The following is a 24933-nucleotide window of genomic DNA, read 5'->3' on the forward strand; positions in this document are numbered from 1 at the left end:
TTACACTAAACCTGTGGGATTGTTGATTAAGGTATTAATTTCTTGATCCTACTGTTGCAATGTTTTCCCCCATATTTACCTAGTTGCTAAAATGTTTAATTGATGGTACATACGGGAAATAACAGAAATTACTTCGAAGTGTGTGATGGATGGATACATTTTTAACAAGAATACCATGACATTTAATACTTTCTGTATTTTTCAGGTTCCGCAGAAGTTCCGCTACCCATTCTTCACGGAAATGCTCTGGTATGTTTTGGAACGATATGTTCACTGTTTGCTAGGAAGGACTCATCTAGATGTGCCAAATGACGAGAAGAAAAAGTCTGTACTGGATGAAGGTGGAGGGAACAGCGAAGACAAGATTATGAATGGCAGTAAGGAATGTGTGAAAGATGAAAATGCCCACACGCACTTAACACCTTACGAACTTCATGGCTTGAAAGCGATTGTCATGTACTTACACTCCCTTCCTACAAACAAGAAGAATGTTCCTGAACTGATCAAAGACCCAATTGCTCTTATCAAAGATGTGCGGACCCTCGTGGAACAACATAGGTACGATAATCCTGACATGGCCGTGACGGGGAAGCCTATCCTGAAACCTCCAGATGATGATGAGAAGGTAAGAATTGAATGCTGGAATGACTGTTCGTTAATTGTCTTAAGTGGATAAAGTTCATATTTGACCAGAAAAAAAGGTCCGGAGGGGCAGAAAGCAGGAATGGGGGCAATCATGCTTAATTTATACATTTAGGTTAAAAGACCATTCATTTATCATTTTACTTCTTTGCTGGGGGGAGGGGGGGTGCACACTTGTCGACCAGGATGGGTCCTCATACTGGCATTGTTACTACGTGGGTTGTAAATAAAGTAGTGGCAAAGACTGTAAAGAAAATGTGATAACACCATGCATATGCTACCTGGCCGTGAGTAATGTCAGTTGGGGCCCATGTCAATGTGTGGAGTGCCAAAAGTGGTAGGTGCTGTTGCGTATGTACGAGGCTGTAATGAGCACCATTTTTATCACCGCCCTAAAACAATGGGTAAATGCATTTCTTGAGGAGGTTGCGATGCTTCAGTGAGATGAATCTCAAAATGAGGAAAATTGCATCGTGCTGGGTTCTCCATATTGTCACCATTGTGCAACAATCAGCTGTGGCTAGGTATTGTTGCTACAGGCTTCATGCAAGTACTGATCACACACTAGTGCATTTTTGCAATGGGCCACCTGCATTTTGATCCAATATCACTGTCTTACTTTGGCAAACATGTTTTAGGGCAGTGATAAAAATGGTGCTCATTTCAGCCTCATACATATGCAACAGCACTCGCTGCATGACCACTTTTGGCACTCCACACATCGACATGGGCCCCAACTGACATTACTCTCTGCCTGATAGCACAGCCACAGTGTTATCACCTTTTCCTGACAGTGTTGCCAGTACTTTATTTACAACCCACGTATGTGAGACTGATGTACAGATATTAATATTGTATGTGAAATATATATTATGCTATACTGTACAACTGATGAAGAATGCAAGATATTGTAAATAAAATATATGGGAAAAAAATTCTAAAAGAATCATGCCTCCAGAACTTTCCTTCTTGAGATCAACTAAAGTTTAGTTTTCCTGAGGGGCTTTCAGTATTATATTAACGAACCTATGCATATTGAAAACTTTAATATAAACCATTTGTTGGATAAGTTTCCTGCATTGTGCCAAGAAACTGTATTATTACATAGTATCATTTTTATGTTATTTTCCAGTGTTAAGGATTTTTTTAAATTCTCTTTTTGTATCATTTTTTTTATCCTTTCCTGAATTGACACTGCAGATTTCTCCTTGAAAAAGTATGCATTAACATAGCAGGGAATTTTAAGATGATGAAATTTAAGAGACCCATAATAAGTCTCTTAGTTTGGACATTATAGAGACTAGTTTAAAGTGACCACAAGTTATGAATGCAGTTGTGTACAAGTTTTATAGTTTGCTTCCTTTCTATAGTATCACAAGAACATGAAGCCAGTTCCACCCACATTTGAAGTGTGACATGTGCTTTCCACCCTGTTGCTTTATAAAGTCATGATGCGATTGCATTACAAAATGGACTAGCTCGGTGCCAGAATTACAATCTCTTAACTGAAGTTCCTGGTTTTGAGTCCCAGCCTGGGAAGGGTGTACTTTGGGAGTGTCCCTCAATCATCTTACCATCATCATCATTGCAGTTTCCGAAATGTGGGAGAGAAGCTACGCTAAATAACAAAAATACAATTATATGATGTGATTGATTACCAGTTTTAGTCTTAAATTTCATTTTTAACTTTGTTCACAAGTGTATTTTTTCATTACTTTTTTTATTAGGAGAAATATAGAGGAGGAAGAATACCATTAGCTAAGAACAGTGGAAACAGGGCTCCTTTCGGGCATAAAACCAAGATCTCCCGAGGTGGTTCAGCGAAAGGAGCAGCGAATTCATCTTCAGGACCTCGTAGACGAAGGACACGATGCAAAAAGTGTGAGGCCTGCTTAAGAAATGACTGTGGAGAGTGCAGCTTCTGTCTTGACATGGTTAAGTTTGGTGGACCAGGAAGGGCTAAACAGACTTGCATCATGAGGCAGTGTCTTCAGGTGAGCTGGCAGATTGTGTTCATCTAAACCACTTATTTTCCAGATATTTTCAACCAATCTGGGCCTGTTCTTTCATTTTGCAATTACTTTTGTTTCTCATACCTAAGTGTAAGCAAATTCATAACATTTTTTTGTTGCTCTCGTCAATTTGCATATTTCTATTAAATTTTAATGATATAAAGTGTGTTAAGATATTAGAAAAATATAGTGATGCCTATTTTTTCTTTCTCAATGGATGGCAATATAGTATAGAGCTGCATATTTATGGCGAATAAATGATCAATATTTCGATACAAAAACTGGATCAAAAATGGTATATAAAATGGCAAAAAAATCTGAAATTTGTATTGAAAATTATACTTCTTGCACAAAATAAACATTCCTTTCTAATAGCACTAGTTTAGTCCTGTGTAAAAGTTGCAGTTTTGCTTCTAAAGTTCTTGCAGCAGAAAGAATCAATTTGCCATGATTTTGCGTAACTCTCAAGATAAATCAGGCATCGAAAACTGTTGTCAGTAAATAAAATCTTAAATTTCGCATTTTGCAGTTTATTTTGCATCATTTTGTGATCAAATATGGTAGGAAAATGTTCCCCACACCTTTCAAAACAATGAACATGAGCATTACAGCATATTTCAAATTTTGTGTTTCCGTCAAAAATGAAATCTGCATGTTTCTACCATAATATGGAAAACTATTAAGGTTAGGCTCGAATATAGTTTTAGATACTATTCAATACCATTTTGGAATATTATTATCCTGTAGGTATGCAAAGTGTTGGTGAACACACATTTTTAGCACAAAATTAATAATTTGTATAATTTTCGGGATATTTTCACTCCACGAAAATGTATTTTCTACATACCAATTGCATTTTTTAAAACACACCAGTTCGGCCTGAGTTTTTTTTCTTAATGTTCCATCAACCATTTCATCAATACTTGTAGTTAACGTAGTGTGGCAAAAATATGTCTTAAGAGTGGAATATCAAGAAATGTGTATATTTTCCAAGAGTATGCTCATGGCTTCTTTATCTCTATTTCTTCCAGCCAATGTTGCCAGTCACAGCATCTTGTATAATATGTGGATTGGATGGCTGGGGTCACGAGCCTGTGATACCGATTCAGAAAACAAACAGAGAGGTGCCAAGCTCACTCATGGAGTGCAGCGTGTGCTACGAAATCATTCATCCTGATTGTGTGAGGAAACAGTTGCAGGTAACAACTATTATTTCACAATCTTAGAGTTAGGCTTTAGTGTAACTAGTATAAATAAATTTTAAGCTACCTACGATCTGTAAACAATATTGATGAATAAGAATCACACGTATTCCTTATGGACAAAGAACTTCAACTTATGGCTAATCAAATGGAAGTTTTGACTTTTCCAAACAAACAAAATCTTCAACCTGTCCTCTTTCAGTTCTTGTTTTTCTACACCATCTGAAGTTTGATATTCCCAAGAGAACTAGTAAAATAATACTCCCATAAGCGTAATGTAAGTTTTTCTCCCTCGCACAACCATCCAGCACAAAGGCCTCTTTTTCCAGCTCACCGAAGGGAAAGATCGTTGGGGAGGAACAGTTTTGGGTCCTTGAGTCTGGTTGGACATGGAAACTGTTCTTCATACTCTTACGTGCACATATTGTTCATTTTGCATTTTGCTGTAGATATGATCAGTTATCTTACAATTTGGCACATACGGGAGTTGTACTGTGGTGTCAGTAATCAGGTTTTTGAGTCCTGGTCAACCCTGCATTTTTCGCAACATGCATATTATCAATAGTCTAATCTTGCTAGAGAATAAACTGCAAAATTTTTATGTTTACCCTTTTGTGTCCCAAGTGTCTTGATCGAGATACCCAAATGTAACCCTCATGGTCCCAAGCATCTCGATCGAGACGCTATGTCAAGGTCGTAGGTTTTACGTTATAACTTTTCTATTTTTGGCTAGAATTTCGATTTTTCTTTTTTATATTGTTCCTAACACATGTATTTAACAGAAATGTTTTTTTGCATTTTTTTTGTCTTCATGAAAATGGAGGGGGAATGGCGGGAAAAGGGACTTCTCTTTTCAAGGTCAAATTTTTGCCGACACAGGAAGACCGGCTTTGTTGTTCTAAAGCAATGCTTTTCACTCCCTCTTGTTAAGTGCATTCGAAGGAAGCTTGTTTATTAGTATCCGATGTCAAAATGAAAGTTTTCCCTGAGTGCGCAAGCAGGGGGTGGGGGTAGGGGGAGGGGAAAGACTGGTTGTTGAATCTGCTTTGTGAGAATGGAATTTCGAAGCATGCTGAAGGAAACCTTTGTTTTTTTAGCACAAGTGTCCACAAGTTGCAACAGGGGTTACCCTGCATTGTCTAAAAATAGCTTAGCTTTTCGTCCCTGAATGTTGTGCGTAGGTGTCGTTTTGTGCCCAAGTGCGAGAACATTTTTTGGGTGAAGTGACAATTTTTTAAAATAATTTTTGGGGGTTTTCTCCCTTCCCCCTCCATATATACGCCGAATGTGCATAAATTATATATCTTCTGAATCTGTGATTCATTCTGCGTACAACGGTATGTCACTCATCTCTCTAGGGCAATTAGTCTCCGATCTACACTCATTTAATTGAAACTCTGCATTTTGCTCAAAATCGGGTCGGGACAGAGAGGCTTACATGTGAAAATGGCCTTGGGACTCAAAAGGTTAAGAGTTTGCTGATTTTTATTTATTTGTTTTTTATACTTCCCATGTTTTGAAATTGCTTAAAATAAACATTATGATCTAATATTGAATTTCATGTTTCCATCAAAATTTAAATATGCATGCCCCGAGTAAATTCATTCTGAAGATGCTGCTTGTGATTTTCTCTTTTCTCTTGATTGTCACTCTTCTCAGATCACATTTCAGAGTTGTTTTTCATAATCGTTACAATCTAATATAAAAGAACTTGCAGTTTTTCTTCTCATGTTTTCTGAATATGTTAATACTAGGCAAATATCAGTGATATTGTAATCTGAAAATATAAGTTGTATTTATTTACAGATATACTTTTTTTTTTCGTCTTTCATGGGGTTTGACATCTTCAGAGAATAATGATCCTAAAATTATACAAAATTCGAATGTTTAATATATTTTGTAGGAATGTGAAAAAATTCGAATGTTTAATATATTTTGTAGAAATGTGAAAAATCTGTATTTAATTATAACCGTATAAAAACCCTGCGGTTCTTATTGGGCATCGAACCTCAGACCATGTGAGACCCTTGTGTTGGAAGTATTGACTGCAAGGGGTACACTTTTAGCTTGGGGCACTACCCCGGAGAACAACTGTAACTCTCAAACAAGCTACGGGGGCTTGCCCCTGAGAAATAAGAACAACACTTAAACGTTAGATTGAAACACTTCTTTGGCTGGTCTAACAGGGTGGTGAGAATAACAGAAAGAGGATGAAGGAACGTTTGTTTATTTCTTTAGTCCTGAAGTTGAAGGTCTCATTGATCCGTAGATAAAACCACGCCTGAAATAAAACTCTTTTCGTAGCGCAACTCCTGCGGTAACTCTTTACGTAACAATTGATAAATCGGAGGCAACGACTGTGTATTTGATAGCATCAAAGAGGAGGTAAAAAGGGGATAAATGTGCTAATTTCATGAAAAGGTGCAACAAAGTGTGTTCATTTTGCTTGATTTCATTTCCTAAAATGTATATCTCAAACAATCGGTATGAAAATCGCTATATTTTTGGAAGGGTGCTGCACCTTAAAATCCGTTCCCTACTAGTTGCAGTCAATACCGATACTTAAAAATTGTAAAAGTTCAAAGCAATTCAGAATATTTATAAATTTTTAGTTTGTAAATTTTCCATTGGAACTATACCATATCAGTCTACTAGTTTTGCTTCAAAATATCCATAATTTCACATGAGATAATCACGAAATCTATTTTCTCCACAATGTTTATATTTTGGGAAATTAGAGACACGGTAGTAAATAATTACAGAGAAACTTAGTACTCACGGTTTCCGCAAAACTGTTTTTAGTTTGTTACATTAATATCGGTGGTCACTGCCACCATCTTCGTTGGAACTTGTTGCGTTGTTGCTTGCAGAAACTGTGAGTTCTAAGTTTCTCTGTAATTATTCCACACAATGTTGTTGCTGAAAAGTAATAAAACATAATTTCCATGATATTTAGACCCCATGAAAATGTTGTGTATCATTTTTGCTCACCCTGCATAACGCCCAGAGTCCGGAAAGCATCTGCCGGTGTTGGTGATGAAATTCCAATTAATGGTCAATAATGATACATTACTATTAGTATCGATTCAGCCCTACTTTAGATTAATTTTCTATCCTGGTTCTTTATGGCTGTGAAATTTCATATTTTTTTTAAGTAACATTTCTTTCATTGGCGATGTTTCAATAATTTTTAGTTTAGATATCAAGTTTCAGTATCTCAAAAGTAAATACGAGGGTTGGTGCATAAGTCATGGCAACTATTTTTTTTTCGCAGGAAAGCGGGACCGGTACGGAAATCTCAAGTGGAATATGTTAACAATGCATATCGTGTGTACCAGGTGTAGGATAGGGAAGCGAGCAAACATTCTTGAAGATGGCACATGTGTTTACAAGCCAGAAAATATACATTAGAATTAAGTGGCATGCCCAGGATTTTCAAAAAGGAGGGGTTACTTATACTTTTTTAGTAGTCAGCCCTCATTTTGACATATTTTCCTGCTATTGATGTTCTTTTTTTTAGGAACACTGAACCAAAGGAGGGGGGAGTTATGACCCACACCAACCCCCCCTCCCCCTTGGGCATGCCACTGTTAGAATTACAAGAACAAAAGAGGAGCTTGCTACATGAAGACACTATTCCCACAGTTTCCACCAGCTCCCTGTGGCATTCTCTGACACCCCCCTCAAAGAATGGCTATTTTAACCCTTAGTACGCCACGCGGTCTGACGAAAGTAAGCCCAGTGTCGCCGAGGCTTTGAGCGGGAAATTTGAATTCGTATACATAATGGAGAAAAATCGTAATAACTCTGGCACTATGGGACCAATCTACTTCGGATAACTTTTGTTTTGCAGGCAATACATCGGTGCATGCAACCATGTAAAATTTGGATGCCCCAACCGTAGGGGGGTTACGGGCGGGGGCTGCATCCCCCGAATTTCAATGAAAAAACATAAAAATGTGGAGTTTGCCCCCTCTTCTCCAGCAACTTTGGGGAGAAAACCGGAACTTTTGCTTTTTTTTTTTTTTTTTTTTTTCAAAGAATAGACCTGCAGCAACAGAATGAAACTTGATTCATGTTCGTGGGTGCAATACAATTTGAATAATAAAGGCAAAACTTAAAACTCGATCGAATTTTAGCCAATTTGCATATTATTCATAAAATTGTTATAACTGACACCATGGGACCAATCTACTTCGGATAACTTTTGTTTTGCAGGCAGAAGATCAGTGCATGCAACCATGTAAAATTTGGATGCCCCAACCATGGGGGGGTTACGGGCAGGGGCTGCATCCCCCAAATTTCAATGAAAAAATCATAAAAATGTGGACTTTGCCCCCTCTTCTCCAGCTACTTTGGGGAGAAAACCCGAACTTTTGCTTTTTTTCGTTCGTACTTGCATCTTGTGTAGCTACTGTGAATCTTTCTTCCCTGTTGACTCGGCTCTTTGTGGAAATATGTCCGGAAGGAAAGGATTGTGTGTTAGGGAAATCGATGAGCTGTTATATGATAGGAACTGTTTTATGGTGAGGCCTTTCCTAACAGAGGAGGGAAGGGAGCCTTTGCAATCGTTTGTTTTGTCTATACTTCTGGATAGACGGCACGCTTTAGACTCATGCTTCTGGCCTCTGGCTATCGTCAAGCTTCATTGAGGGGACAGAAAGCTGACACCTGCCAAACCTCATCCAATCCCCTCTCTCCTTGCCCCCCCCCCCCCCCCGCCACTACTTCAGCTGGATCACCAGAAAGAAGAATGTGTGCCTTATCAGTACTAAATCACAGCGTTAAAACAGCATGGAGGAAAACATCGTAAATACCAAGCATTTATTGTGTCTGTCAACTGAAGAGGGACCCAAACACCGGACATATTCCGAGAAAGGAGGGGGGGGGGGAATTTGAAATTTTCGAAACAAGATTGCAAAACAAGTTCCCCCAACGGAACTGTCAGTGTTTCAACCTCAATATACAAATATAAGTGTGGCAAACCCTCGATAATTGTATCTAAAGCTGTTTGTAACATATGTGTTACAGCGGCTACAAGGGACATACTTTTTTTTGTAACATATGTGTTACGGCGGCGAACTAAGGGTTAATACACGAATGCTGTTCACGGCATGCCACGTCTGTTGACTTAACATTGATACTGCCATCAAGTGACATGTTCACATACTACAGGTGCCACGTTCTCCGAGACATTCGATCTTATTGTGGTACTGCCCTGTAACTTTGAGAAAAAAAAATATAGTTGCCATGACTTGTTCCCCCAGCCCTCGTACCTCTGTGATTATTGCTAAAATATTTGTTAATAAAATCTCCAAATTTCAGTGACCTATTAAAACTATTGTTATGTTTTCAAACACATGTAGGTTTCTAAATTTGATTCTGCACTCTGAAACCTTTTGATGTTATGTTGAAGAATAAAAGTACTCACGAGAGAAAGGATTATGTAGACAAATACTTATCTTCCAGCCTTAACAAGCAATGGGGTTTTTCATGTAGATTGTACATGTGTGTATTGAAACTTGTATAGTTTAATAATTTTGTGTTTTGGTTCTCATTTCAAAATTTGTTAATTTCTTCTGTAACACACATTTCATGAATATTGTATTTTATATTGCATGGATGGAATAAGTTGTAGTTATCTGCTGATAATGGCACATTTAGTGACAAATTATGTACTGTTATTGCCTGATGGACATATCTACAGATCAGTTAGTTTTAATTCTATTATGTATAGCTTATTATGATATTTTTAAAAACACACACACATTTTGATGATGTTCTTGATACTTTAACTGAACTTTAACATTTCAGTGTCCTGATGTGGATGGTGTGGTAAATGAGGATCTTCCGAATAGCTGGGAATGTCCCAAATGCTGCAAAGATGGGAAGAATGTTGAATACAAGGTTAGTCTTTGCTTGTTTAAGTTTATGAACTACCTGAAATATGGCATCCTTAAGGTCTGGGCCAGAGAAATGCATGATAAAGACATATGCTGACAGTTAAGCATCTTTTTGTGTGATGACTAGAGCCCCTATTTTATGTAATTACTTTTTTTTTTCCTTTTCCTGAACAAAAATGGCAAATATGGGTGAATTATGATATGAGGAACATTATACATGATTCTCATGTTACATATTTTGGGGAATATTAAATATTTTCGGTTTGGAATGCTCTCATTTGTAAATAAAATGCAGAATTCACTGCATTTCTGCAGCCTTTATTTAGTAATGCAGAAATATTTGTCAAACAAATATTCAAAATATGAGGACCACTTTATTCATCTCTACTGCCATATCTTGCAATAATCCCTGCTAAAAACTAAACTGCATGGTGCAGGGCCAAACAATTCTTCACTGGATGACGTGTGGTCAGCACATTGAGTTTCTAAGTATTTTTATATCGTAACTATTTTTATATCTTAACTAATGAAAATGTGTTGTCCTGTTACACTTTGGATAATGTATTGACTAACACTGCCAGTTCATACACGTTTATTCACATTTAGGTTCAGTCTGGGTTTTCGGCCTGTGTATAGGATCGGTGGCAACCCACCATCATGAGGAAATTGGGGAGCTATGAGTGAATAGTGTAATCCAGTCTCGAAAATCGCCTATATGGGCCGGGGGTACGTGCTGACCCCACGTCACCCCATTACCGATTGAAGAACTCCATACCTCTAGGTAGGATTGTGGGAGGGAGACTGACAATCTGAAGATAGGCCAAGGCCCTTCGAGGGCTGTCGCACCATGGATTATTATTATTATTATTATTATTATTATTCACATTTAAGCTGCAAATGGACATTTTCATCTGCCAAGCCATGTTGTCTGGATTTAGAGTTTCAGCCTAGGTATGGACATTCCTTCATAGGTGTCCCTTCACATCGAAATATTGAGTAGTTAGCATAAGCAATCAAATTTAATGGTTGACCATCATCAGTCTTATTCACAAGTGATCTGGAGACAGAGAAAACGTGACAAATAAATAAACAACTGCTATCTAACTATTCTATGCTAATGCACAGTTAAGCTTTTGTAGGATAACTTATTAATTTATTTTTTCTCTGCTGCAGCCTCGTCATTTCCGTGCAAGGCAGAAGTCTACAGATATACGTCGGATGTCTGTTAGTAGCGACACAAGCAGTATGTTGGATACCAAAGATGGCATTAAGATGGAAGGAATAGAGGTATTATAACTATATTCACAGTTTAAGTATACTACCAGACCTTTTGTGTTGAGGAGTACTCATTTGATTATTGAGGACAGATATTTTTTTTATAGTAGTGAATCGACTGCTTTTCTTATTCGCCCTCCACACTGGAATATGTTGTGATTCAGAAATAGAGAAGAAATAATTAATTTGTAATGAACATTAGTTTATAATGATATTTATATGATACTCTTATTAACTTCCTTAATAAGGTTCAGGGTTGCTATGCGTCTGAAGTACCTGGAAAACAGGGAATTTGGCTTGTCAGGGAATAATCAGGGAATTTTCAGATCGTCTAGAATTTACGTGCAGTTTGAATACTTTAAATAAATTATGCATATATTAATTATATAATTAATCAGAAAAGGACAGATGTTTTGTGATCTAGATATCGATGAAAGAAGTATTTATATGTTGACCATTCTATTGTCTTGGTACTTTGAGATAGTTTCATTAATAAAAAGTCAGGCTGAATTGTTAAGTCCACTTTATGTGCAGATAGGCTAATCAGGATTGGACCTACAGTTTAAAGTGGGATCCAAACCACTGTGCAACATGCCCCAACTGAGTATCAGACCCAGGACCCTTTCATTTCAAGGCGACAATGTTAAAGAGGTAATTTGTACCTTAAAAGTAAATATATTAATGTAATGTTTTCAGGTGGATAGCGATGTGACAAGTGATGGATTCGGCCGGCCATCCACCCCTGTTCAGTCAAGAGAGAAGCACAAACTTCCAAAGGAGGACTATGGGATGGATCCGATGGAGAAAAGGCTAAAATTGGATATAAAGCAAGAAGTAGACCAAGACAATTCTGGACAGAGAGAGGTGAGACTAATTAAATCAATAGGTGGTATAAACTAGCGACAGAGTTGTCATGGTAAACATTTAATAACGAATGTTTGTTGTGTTTTTTGGATTTATAGAGCCTTGCAGAGTGGAACTGCATGCAGGAGTCTTGGGTACATATTAGTAGCATGCACATGAGACATTAGTGTACATATTCTGTTAGGAGTGCTTTGGTGTTTAGTGTGAAATATGGAAATGCGTAATACAGCTAGAAGTTTGGCTTTATGCTTGCTGGGAAATATTGCAATCCACCCCCTTTGTTTTTCAACAAGAACTCTATTTTTTAGAAAACTGTTCCCTTTTCTGAGAATCGTGCACATTTTATATTTTTACAAGAATATTTGTGGAAAACTTATCTGTAGTTGAATGTTGTGCCTTTAGGAACAACACAGTGTTGGTAGTTGCAGTTAGTACATTTTTAATTACCAGGGTGGCTACTCACCGGGAATTCCTTGAATTCGGAAATTATGCATGAATTATTGACTCCGGAAATTATGCGTGCATTCTGCTTGAATTTTTCTCCGTAGACGTGAACAATTGTAACTTTTATTTATCCAAATCCCATTGAATTTATACACATTTATAAGTGCTTTCACAGTTTAGCTTTTAATTTTAACGAGGATGGAAATGAGAACTGTATGGAAAAGAAAATAGAATTCAATCCATTTACTTTGTCAGAACAACCTACCTGACAGATGGAAAATGATTGCAAGGTAAGATATCTGAAAGTTGAATAGGTAAATTTAGTTTGAAATAGAGAAAACATTTATCTGCTTGTGCCCTTGAATTTTTGGCAAGTTCATCTTGAAAACCGGGAATTATACTTGGAATTTTATCATGGTCTTCGAGTGGCCACCCTGCTTCTTTTTTTTTCTGGCAGTACGCAATAGTGGCACCTTTTTATAGGTAAGATTAAAACTAAATAACTCTGTTTTAATGAACTCTGTGGATGCACAATTACTTGGGGAGATACCATAATATTTTGAATAGTTCTTACAATGAACACAAATCAACTTTGAAGAGTACTGGAACCTTTCTTCTCAGAAGAAAAAAAAAAGTTATCTCTCGCACACATTCACTCACTCACTCTTTGTTCATAAATGCATTACGTCAGATTTGAAGCTTTCATGTGTTCTGTCCTTGTCTGAAAACATGTGATTCACAGTTATAGCAATCAGTATACAAACTAGGGCTACAATAAATACAAACTTACCACAACTGTGTTTGACAACTCCCTGAAGATGACCCCTTGTATTTACTGTCACCTTTCATGTAAGATTTTTTTCTCCATTAATAAGTCATAGAGTCTTAAGTTAACTGAAGGTTCATTCTGGATCTTTGGCCTATGCCAGCAAAGTCATTTAAAAAAATCCTCAGCCTTTGAAAACAGTGATATTTCAAATCCTTAAAAATTTAAATTGTTTAGAATTACTTCTAGAGCTGTGTTTCTCAACCTTTGTGAATTTGAGATCCAGTAAGTTCAATACCTCAATCCCAAGAATTTTACTAATAACTGTACATATTAATTAATATGTATGTTTAAAATTAAATATTAATAAATAAAATATTGACAGGATATTAGTCTGTGTGGCTTCCAGAACCACCAGTTCTACTGTCTTGTAGCTGCTACCGTCTGCAGCCGGCAGTTGAGAAACACTGTTCTAGAGCATTCAAGTGATTTGTATTTACTGTTGTCTTGGACATCTGTGATAGTTTAGACAACAGCAAAAATTTACCACACGAATCACTTGAATGCTCTGGAAGGAATTTGAAGCAGGTGTAATTTTTCAGTATTTGGAATATCATAGTGGTGTTTCAAAAGGTGAGGAATTTTTTAAAACTACTTTGTTGGGAAATGCCCAAAGGTCCATCAGCACCTTAATCTGCCATTGTGGTACCAATATCTCAAAAATTGTATTATTACTGTTAGTGCTTGGGAAATGTGTTTATGTTCAGCATGTGATATTTTGATACAACTATGTCAATGTAATAATTTCCAGTTTTGCGGCTTTTTTAAAAAACAGTTTCTTGTAAAAAAAAAAAAAAAAAGCACTGTTATGTGTTCTTTAATGAATGATTCCTACTCCTTTCCCCAATTCTCCTCCACAGGGATATTGAACAAATATCTTGTCCCTTGCAATTCTAAATCCAAGCCAAAAAGAATCAGCTGTGATTACAGATAGGATTGATAATGAACAATGCAATCTTATATTTCTACAAGCAATATGTAATTCAGTGCATATAGCTCTATCACGTCTTGTCTTTGTGCTTTTGTAAAATTAATTTCCAAAATTGTAAATCCCATTGGCCATAAATTAATCAGGGTTCTCGTAGTGTACTGGAATATTTTAAAATAATATTAATATGTATAAAGATTGTTTCTTTCAAGTCTTATTTTCATATACTCTCACATTTAAATTTGTAGAACAAACACATTTGAAATCAACTTTTTATGTAGAAAGTAAGCACTGAAGCTGGGTTTATTTTGATTTTTTCCACCTATAGATTTCGAAGCCACAAGGCTATTTATTTTCGGCCTATTCCATTGATATACAACATAAATCTTTTAATAAATAGAATTTGCAAATGTGTTATGGAGGATGTGATAAGTCTCTTGTGTAACACATTTTACTGTTGCAGTTCTGTACTTATAACAACGAAAGTGACACCAAATGAAGGAGTGTCTAAATCAGTCATAATTTTGCACAATTCACACTTTATATATTGTTCATTACTAGACCAATCCCTTGCCTTTGGTAATATTAAGGAAGCCACCAAAATTGCCATCATGTCCCGGAGAGGGTGACACAAGTCTGGCTTAGGCCAGGGTAAAACATGAGATTCTCAGGGCAACTAAAACTGATTAAAATACGGAGAAACTAGTACTCACTTTTATCCGCGAAGCTGTTTTCTCTTTTTCGAACTGCAAGTTCCAACGAGGATGGTGGCAGTGGCCACTAAAATTAATCGAAAAAGAAAAAACAGCTTCGCGGATAAAAGTGAGTACTAGTTTCTCCGTATTTATATACTACCGCGTGTCTCTTTTCTAAATTATGAATAAAACTGATTGATAACTTATTTTAGAAGGAGATAGGAGAACAATTTAAACAACTTGTTTAACCTACTACAGAAGGTACAATGTACCGTATATTCTTAATTTTCATATTACGTTAAATATGTATACAGGATTGTATTTAAAGCTGTCTCTTTGTTTCTGCATCTGAAAAGTTCGGTGAATGGTCTCACAAAATAAAGGAAACAAGAGTTACAAACAAAATACCTTTACTGGCCTTCAAAGTAATCACCATTAGCTACAACACACATCTGACATCAGTTGTAAAGCTGTTGGAAACTGGCAGCAAACGCTTCTTGTGGAATCGCTCGAAGCACCGTGGTCACGCGTCGTTGGATATAACTTCCGCCTTGACAGTTTGACCCGCGGGTAGAAATTCATGATGGATCTAGCCCGTGCTGTCGAAAAAGGCAAACAACATCGTCTTAATCTTGGATTTTGTCAGCCGACTTTTTTTGCGAGGTGGGGAAGACTATGAACACCATGCCATTGACTGTCGCTTGGTCTCTGGATCGTATTGGTAGCACCAGGTCTCATCTCCAGTAATGATGGTTTCCAAAAACTGCGGATTCTGGTCAGACATGTCGATGACATCTCCAGACATTTCCATCCGAGTTTGCGTCTGCTCGTCTGTCAGCGTGTGCGGTACAAACCGGGCACAAATCTTTCGCTTTTTCAAATGTTCGTGAACAATTGTGTGTACACTGTCTTTGCTTATCTGCAACTCTTCTGCGATCATTCTCAATGACAGTCGTCGATCATCCTCAAGCATCCGTCGCACTCGTTCGATGTTGTCTGGGATTGTGCTTGTTGACAGTCAACCCGAACATGGCTCATCCTCGACACTTTCCTTTCCTCTTTCCATCTCTAAAGTGTTTAAACCACTCAAACACACACTTTTAACTCAGTGCTTCAACACCGTACACTTGCACTAACATTCCATGGGTCTCCGTCACAGTTTTCCCTAATTGGAAGCAAAACTTCATGTTAATGCGTTGCTCCATTTTGCGCTCCATGTTGCAATGACACAAGTTCGCACACTCACTCCGTTAGCTTGGTCGCAGCATGCACCACTGCTTCACTTCGGTGATTTGCACGATAGGGGGCACTTGTTGACATGACTCTCAATGCGCATGCGTGGGCGTGTCATCCTAACCAGCATGATTTTTCAAATATGGGATCGTTCTCCGAACTTTACAGACGCACCTTGTATTTCATCTACTGGAAGGCTTCTTCTTCTTTCTGGATATGTGATGGACTTCTTCTTCTATCTTTGATTGTTTAATGGACTTCTTCTATCGTTGAATGGTTAATAGACTTTTTCTATCGGCTGATTCGTCTATTGGTTAATAGGCTTCTTCTCTCAATGGTTTAATACACTTCTTCTCTCAATTGTTTAATAGACTTCTTTTACTTCTACTGGTTGATAGTCTTCTTCTTCTACTAATCAATATACTTATTCTTCTATAAACTATTTCTTCTATTATTTAATACACTCCTTCTTCTATTTGTATAGCCCATTAATTAATAGAATTCTTCTTATACTTTTTCAATATACTTATTCTCACATTGATTACAAGACTTCTTCTTCTACTAGTCGATAATAGTCTTCTTTTGCTAATCAATATACTTATTCTTCTTTTCGTTAATAGACTTCTTCTATTAGTTGATGGACTAAATTTTCTATTGGTTAATAGATTTCTTCTTGTACTAATCGATAGTCTTCTTCTTCTACTAATCAATATACTTATTCTTCTATTTGTTAGTAGACTTCTTCTTCTACTAAACAATATACTTATTCTTCTATTATTTAATACACTCCTTCTTCAATTTGTCAATAGGCTTCTTCTTCCATTAATTAATAGAATTCTTCTTATACTTTTTCAATATACTTATTCTCACATTGATTACAAGACTACTTCTTCTACTAGTCGATAATAGTCTTCTTCTACTAATCAATATACTTATTCTTCTATTTGTTAGTAGACTTCTTCTTCTACTAAACAATATACTTATTCTTCTATTATTTAATATACATCTTCTTCTATTGATGAAATCATATGCCTTTCATATATTTATTCTTCTAGTAAATATATATCTTATTACAAAAGCACCTATATCAAAATTCCTTCATTTATTAAACATTGGATTAATTCCCGTATCTTCCCTGCTATATCTCCCTTCTTTTTGGGCTTTGTCAAAGATACAACAATAATTCAAATCAATATCTTTCTGTACGATGGCTTAATACAAGCAGAAAAAATGGGCTAATCGAAGGGTGCCGCCTGTCCCACGCTCTACCTCGACCCGGATCAGAAATATATGCACCGCAACGTAAGTGCTTGGGGGCTGGGCACCGCACTGGGGAAAACAACCAAAAAGGTCTAGTGGGAAAACTCCTTCCCACTAAGACAGTAGAGATATAAAACTGTAATCGCTTTTTAACTTTATTAATCTTTACATACAATCACATATGCTGCATGTGTCCATCATTTCTTTCTCTCGCCTTTATCCATCTCCATTGTTTATCTCAGTTTATAAATTTATTTAAGCACAATTAATTTCAGTTCTCCCAAACACTTTCGTTCGATTCGCTTGCACATTGTTACTATAATCTGTGATCGTAATAGTTCTTCCGCATGCTGCCATCTATAGTTCCTTATTTCAATCATTTGCCATATGGTTTACATGTGCGGGTACGTTACAAAATTGTTGCATGAATCAAAAAAAGTACAAGTACATAATATAGTTTTGGTGTTTTATGTAAGAAGTGAATCCTTCTTAGACACTGGCACTCTTTAACATTTGTAACTAAATGTCTAGTTTTAAGTAACTTTTATTTTTGACATTTCTGCTACATCTAACCACTGCACTGGTTTCTTATACTTCTTTTAAATGACGCATGGCTGTGGTTCTCTTTCTGTCAGCAGAAGGGTTTTGCAGGTGTCAGCGATGTTTTGCAACATAACTTGTAAAACTAAATATCCAGTCTGCAGGAAAGTTGGAAAATGCGGTCACAGGTATGCCTACGAGCAGGTGATGTAAAGTATTGTATGTGCATGTTGCAGGGTGTTCAAAAAGTCTGGTACCGATTATACATGTGATGGCTAGGCAGCATGAGTGCCTGTTCTTAAAACCTGCAGGAATTTTCTTTTTATGATTTTGTTATTTGCCCTTGCGCATATAAATAAAACTGGCAAGGATATGACAGATTAATTATTAATTAACCTTTAGATGACGAGTAACCTAAATTTCTATATTTAGACCACCACTACTTTCTGGAATTTTTTCCATAAGATGGCAACACTATTTTCCTTATACAGGGTGATTAAAAAAGGACCTTAACAATTTTGAAAGCACATAGAAATTTATTCAGATAACTTACAGAGTCTGTTGAGGTGCCATTGGTAGTCCATTAGTACCGAACTCACCCACCAGAAGCGCTGTCAGCATCGTTATTCAAAAGGGCTACTTTTACTGGTGCAGAATGTGCTTGCTGTGTGTGGATGCCTTTACTATCAGCAAGAGGCAGCACCACCACACTACCACGTACAAGTTGGAGATTTTCTTGATGCCCGATTCCCAGGTCAGTGGATTGATCATGGTGGTCCAATTGCATGGGCACCTCCTCCCCAGATTTGAACCCCGCTAGATTTTTCTTGTGGAGTTTTATTAAAGATCGGGTTTTTGTAAATATACATCAGGTGGGATGTATGCTGCATTACAAATGGTACCCACATCGACCCAACATGAATGTTGTATAACAAACTTATGTGTTTTGCTTTGCAATGGCACCTCAACCGACTCCGTAAGTTATCTGAATAAATTTCTATATGCTTTCAAAGTTGTAAAGTTCTTTTTGAATCACCCTGTACATTATATTTTTCTCATTTTTTTGCCTATTTTCAATGCAACTTTGCATGGTTGTAGGAATATACCACCGTTACATACTCCCATTTTTTCATTCACTTTGGCCTATTGTGGTGGCCACATTAACGTTTTTATTCTTCTTCTTCCTTTAACTTTCGTTATCAGAAGTTAAAATGTATAAATTTCATCTCTGTTAAATGTTGTATCATTCTGGATGAGAAAACTTCTTCATCTCTCTACAACAATTTGTTCTCTTGCTACAATTTTTTTCGTACATCATGGCAAGTTTGAAAAGCACACACATGAAAAGTTGCCATACGTAGAAGCTAACACACAGATGAGGCTCTCGTCCACTAAACGTTAATGAAACATTTGCAGCTTATACCAGATTGGTAGAATATTAGTTATCTGTAAACTGTCAGTACCTTGTCAGTATCAGCAAAAATTTAAACCAGTCCATCCCTAACAACTGACATGAATGGGCAACAAAACATGTAATGCAAATTTCATTAAATCCAGGCTTTTTCGAACATTCTATTTATGTATTTTCATACTAACATGTGCATGTTAAAATTTACATCATACATTTGCATGAATTCTGCATGAGCATGTTATTCCTAATGACAGTACATAAAGCCAATCAATCTTAACCGTAGCAGGTAAGGAACTTTTTTTTTTCTGATTGTTAGCTGATAAAAATTTGGCTCATTTCCCATAATGCAACAGGAAGAAAAAACAGATGTGAAGGAATCATTTAACAAACATTCTTACATTTGTGCAAGTTACAAAAGAATGAATGAATGTTCCTGCATTTTGATAACACAGAACATATTTGGATTTCATAACAGCAATGTCCAGTTATTTTTGCTGTAAATCAACTTTATACGTGCATAAGTGAAGTGCAGCTGAGTTTAAAATAATCTAAGAATGACCTATATTGAAAATTGATAGCAATCTGACATTTTTAGATACTTATCATTTGCCTGAAAACATTTGGCAAATCATTTTAAAGTTGCATGATGTTTCTTGTTGAATTGAAGTACAGTAATGGAAAATGGATCAAATTAATTCATATTTACTGTATGTGTATTATTATTATTCCATCCTATAGCTAATCAACTGGGATGAAATAAATTAAATATCTAAATTTGTAACTTAAAACCGAAGCTGATTTGTATCAACAAATTTTACTATAGAGCGACCACAAGGAAAAAAAAACCTTCGATGAAAAGTCCCCGTGCAGCTTTCCCTTCTTCCATTCAGCTCGGGCCATAAGGAAGCATGACCCACTCTCCCCCTCCCCTCCTCGCAGGTTTCTTTCCTTGTGGTTCCACTATAGTAGAGCATGACCTTAATAGTGCATATATGTATAGTAAAATGAATCTTTGTTCACAGTGAAGTGCCATCTCAAATCTGGTTATTGTTTTTAAACATGCTACACAGCTAGGTAATTTTTTCAATGTAGAGGAAAGTGCTCGAGATGTTTAATTGTTTCAGATGCATATAAAGGTCAATTTTTTTACATGCACATACATATAAATATATATTTTTTCATAACTGTACTGACTTTAACATTGTAACATTACCCTACTGGCAAAGTGGGAAATTATATCAATATCATTCAAAAGATATTGATATGAAAGCCATTAGGCAAGAAAAATTTAGCTTTCTTATTACTTCTATAAAAGGAAATTACATACATTTTTCTTTATGGCAATTAGAAATTAAACTTTGTTATCTCCCTACATGTGGTTTATCTTCTCAATTTCAAATAAAATTCTAAGTTCTGTATAAAAGATCAAGATATTAACTCATTTCCACCACAGAAAAACATTCAGAAACAATAAAGAAAAATGTTAGAAAAATACTCATAAGTCCAGAGCCATCTATTGTTCACCGTAGCAAACCATATCCCAATATAGTAGCGATTTTAAAAAACCTATTTTATTTCAAATTATTCAATAATAAGTTAAAATCAGACAATATTGTAAAAAAAACTATTCAAATTTGTTAATATAAAACTTTGTAGAAATTATGTCAACTTGTATTCGATTCTGGAAAGAAAAAATATCAATAAAGAGCGACGTAAAAAATTATCATCAGCACTACTGAAATAAGATGGCTGAAGCCTGAAATCGAAAAATTGTAAGTAGTTTCTTATTTCTTTATCCCGAAGCAATGCGACGTGTAATATTTTTATATTATGCCTAGAGTGCTTGAAAAACGTCATAAAATATTGTGTAATTTTGTCGGGATATTATTACCATGATCTGGTGCAGGGATTTCCGAGCTTACACATATGAGGAACAAATCTAGGGATTTTTAGATATTTATTTATGAACAAATGTGTTGAATACTGGGCAAGTTTATTAGCCTTCTCTTCCCCTACCTATTCTACTCAATTGTCATTTGTTACATTAACCTCTTGAATTGCCCACACAATCAAAAGTTTTAAAGCCCGGCACAGAGTTCTCAGTACGACACTGTATGAAATTGGTTTTGCATAAATTGTTTCTGATGGTTGTTTTGTTCTGTTATAGTCTGGACATTGGGAACAAGTCGATTCTCCCCCTATGAAAAGGAAACATGGTTTAGAAGACAGACCCCCTACCCCAGGACCTGGACTTGAACACAAGGGTACCTCCCAGTCACCAAAAAGGGATGAAATAGACGGCAACACATCATCTGGTGTGCGAATCGGATACAGTCATTGTGATCGAACAGAGAAATTAGGTGTTCCTGACAGGATCCATTCCGTAGCAGGCGTTTCCAAAAATGGAAATACAAGATTTGGTGATTCAGGGGGTAGAACTCTCGGTAATAGTTTCCACGGCAGTGGCGAACCCATGAACAATAATAATGGGGACAGCAACAATTCTAACTTTAGAAAAAATGGAGCATCGAATCGTGGGTCTGGAAAGATTCCGTTCCGAACTCAGCTTGCATATCAGCTGTCGGGTAACTCTACGAAGCCACTTAAAAAACCTAGTTACGTAGTAAGGCCTGCTCCGATTCTGGATGATCAGGATGACAGGTTGAAGATGAACAGGCTGTCGAAGCGAACGGAGCGAATAGGGCCAGTGATATATCCTCTTGAAAAGAGCATAATGGTTCATGTATTCAAGTATCTTAGTGTAAGTGATTTGTGTCAGTGTATGCTGGTGTGTCGTGCGTGGAACCGGTGGTCGATAGAACCTTGCCTCTGGAAGAAGATCGATTTGTCCCACAGGAAGATCACGGCAAACCATTTGACGGGCATCGTTCGTCGTCAGCCCGAGCGGTTGGTGCTGGATTGGACAAATATTGGAAAGAAGCAGCTGGGGTGGGTGATTGCCCGATTGCCGCAGTTGAGAGAGTTGTCGTTACAGGGTTGCTCCTGGGTGAACGTCAGTGCTATGAGGACTTGCAGCTGCCCCATGTTGGTGGTCTTGGATTTAAGTTACGTCGAGGGACTCAACGATTCTAGTCTGCGGGAAATACTGTCTCCTCCTCCGGACTCCCAGCCGGGTTTAGTGGACAGCAAATCTCGCCTGAAGAACTTGCGGGAACTGAAACTTGCAGGTTGCGACATTTCAGACGTGGCACTCCGATACATAACTCAGCATCTAAAAAATCTTGTGAAGCTGAGCATCGGCTCATGCTACAAAGTGACTGATGCCGGCATTGCACAATTGGCAATGTCGGGTGCACCGACTATCGATTCGTTGCAGTTTTTAGATATGTCAGGTTGCCGACTGATTACGGAATGTAGTCTGGATCATCTACGGAGATGTGCAAATCTTACCAGACTGGATTGCCGGCGCCTACCGCAAGTGTCTACTCAAGCAGTTATAAAGTTTGCATCGAAAAGCAGACACAATTTGACAGTTATGGATATTAAACTGGTGGACAAGAAAGTTTGAACAAGTTGAGTTTAGTTGCGAAATGATGTGGAAACTACCAAATCAAGTCTCTGAGGTGGATGCAAACTTGATTTCCAATTTCATATTCATGGTAACTGCATGAATAAGGACTCTTACACCACATGTATATGATTTACACATCTTGTTTTTTTCTATGATACTTTTGTATAAAGTAAGCATCTTTATAAATGTATTAATCGCTGTTGTACAGAAAGGAGTAGTAATATGTGAACCTGCTTTATTCTAGCAAAACCATTCGTTTCAAGTTCAGTGCATCTAATGCACTGACTGGTAGCAAATGAAGAATGTGAAGTTAGTAGATTTACTCACGTGTAAATAGTTTTTCTTTTTATAAAAGAAAGTTGAATGTGTGATACCGTATCAGCTTAATGTGTTGCTCAGTGTTCTCTTTATTTAGGTTTTTAAATACAAAAAAAAAAAAAAATAGGATATAATACTATATGTGTAACAGAGAGGTGCAATGTTGTATTTCCACGTTAAGAGACCGTGAAAAGTGTAAGGTAGGTTAATTTTTTTGTTCATCAACAATTCACAATACAAAAACCATTGCATATATTTGTTTTAATGCCAGTATTGCTAGTATGTGAAACTGATAATTGAATAAAGTATAAGAAAATATATAAGAAATCATAGCAATAATTCCAATATATGTCTATATGGAATTAGAATTTGTGTGTGAGCACGTGAAAGTAATCGATAACGGATCGCAAGTGCAATTATCAGAGATTATTTTAAAGATTAGTTATTTTATTAAAGGATTACTTTGCACATTGCATTTATATGTGATCACATCAATAATTATCGAAATTTATGTGTTTCTGTGATGTTATATTTATGTCTGCACATTTCTTTCCATTTTTCCTCTTTATTCTACTGTGTATATCATAAAGCAAAATTGTGGCATCATGTTTGGAGTATGTGGCTGTCTTCCGAATGAGTCAATATGGGACTCTTTAATAATTTTTATTACAGATAGTAACATAAGTAACATAAGAACTATTACAGGATAAAATTGAAGTAATTTACTGTATATCATAATATGCAGTCATTTTTTTTTCCTGAATATAAAGAATTGTAAGTAAATAAACATCAGATCGTTATTTGTGATAAAAAAAAAGGTATTATCATTTCTTTTCTCTTCAATGTCAGTTTCTTTAAATTATGAGCATGCTCTTGCAGTCTTGAGAGCAGTGGAGATTCTAGAAAAAATGTAGGGAGAGTTGATGCAGAGGGCAGTTATGTTAACCTTTACATGGCGGATCCTGTATTTTCGTTAAATCAGATGCCTTTTCAAATGTGTGATTTTCAAACTTGCTGCAAAAAAAATGTAGATCTAGTTGTCGTAGAGAGACTAAATTAATTTTTTAAAGACTGGCTTTTAGCAGAGGTAAAATTTATATATTGTGACTCCCATTAATTAATGTTAAAGGAAGAAGAGGAAAATTAAAATTTTTCATCCCTTACTAGACTAAAGTGAATGAAAAATTGTAGTATGTAGCGGTGGCATTCCTACAACCATGCAAATTGAAATCCGACTGATACTTTTTAGGGGGTGGGTGATGTATAAAGCAGCAGTATTGCCAGCTTACGAAACAATATATGAAATTTCACTTCTAGCTTCGACCCTACAGATGCTGGATGGACCCAATTTGGAGGGAAGAAAAAAAAAATCCAGTCATGGCATTTGGAAATGTTGCATAATTATGGAACCCCTAGACCCCTAATTGTCGAATGTTACTTAGCTCTAGAACTGCAGATCCGGTATCCCTATAACAGTGGAAGGGGGGGGGGGGGTTCATTTTGACTCATAATAAGTGCACTTAAAAATCTTAAATTAATTTGAAATGTGAACATAATTTTATTTTATATTATTTTCTATGCATTATGTATTATAATCAACAACTGAGCACTCCAGAATAAACAACATTTCATCACGACAAACTGCTACTTGACGCAACATGTTCGGAGACATCCTTCCTGGTCCAAGAACATTACCTAAATGCCGACGTACATGTAAACTATGACAAACGGGAATATGCTCAAGACGGTATGATGCAGGAACCGCAATCTAACACTGATATTGCAATTTAAATGAAACTCTACATAGGTTAAATTAATCTGCTGCTGTTCTAGGGGTATAAGATGAAA

The 24933-nt window shown here is 36.5% G+C and overlaps 1 protein-coding gene across 1 annotated transcript in view; it reads left to right on the forward strand.

Moving 5' to 3' along the window:
* Kdm2 (Lysine demethylase 2) overlaps positions 1-23902 on the forward strand; it is a 57229-nt gene extending 33327 nt beyond the window's left edge. Inside the window, exons 12-18 of the mRNA XM_083139873.1 lie at positions 206-625; positions 2370-2636; positions 3686-3853; positions 9671-9763; positions 10933-11046; positions 11731-11898; positions 21403-23902. Of these exons, the coding sequence (XP_082995999.1) occupies positions 206-625; positions 2370-2636; positions 3686-3853; positions 9671-9763; positions 10933-11046; positions 11731-11898; positions 21403-22764 (2592 nt within the window). The 3' untranslated portion in view covers positions 22765-23902. The remainder of the gene's footprint in view (positions 1-205; positions 626-2369; positions 2637-3685; positions 3854-9670; positions 9764-10932; positions 11047-11730; positions 11899-21402) is intronic.
* The last annotated feature ends 1031 nt before the right edge of the window (positions 23903-24933 follow it).

The sequence above is a fragment of the Lepisma saccharinum genome, chromosome 18 (assembly GCF_977018435.1).
Source record: "Lepisma saccharinum chromosome 18, izLepSacc3.1, whole genome shotgun sequence".
Taxonomy (NCBI): domain Eukaryota; kingdom Metazoa; phylum Arthropoda; class Insecta; order Zygentoma; family Lepismatidae; genus Lepisma; species Lepisma saccharinum.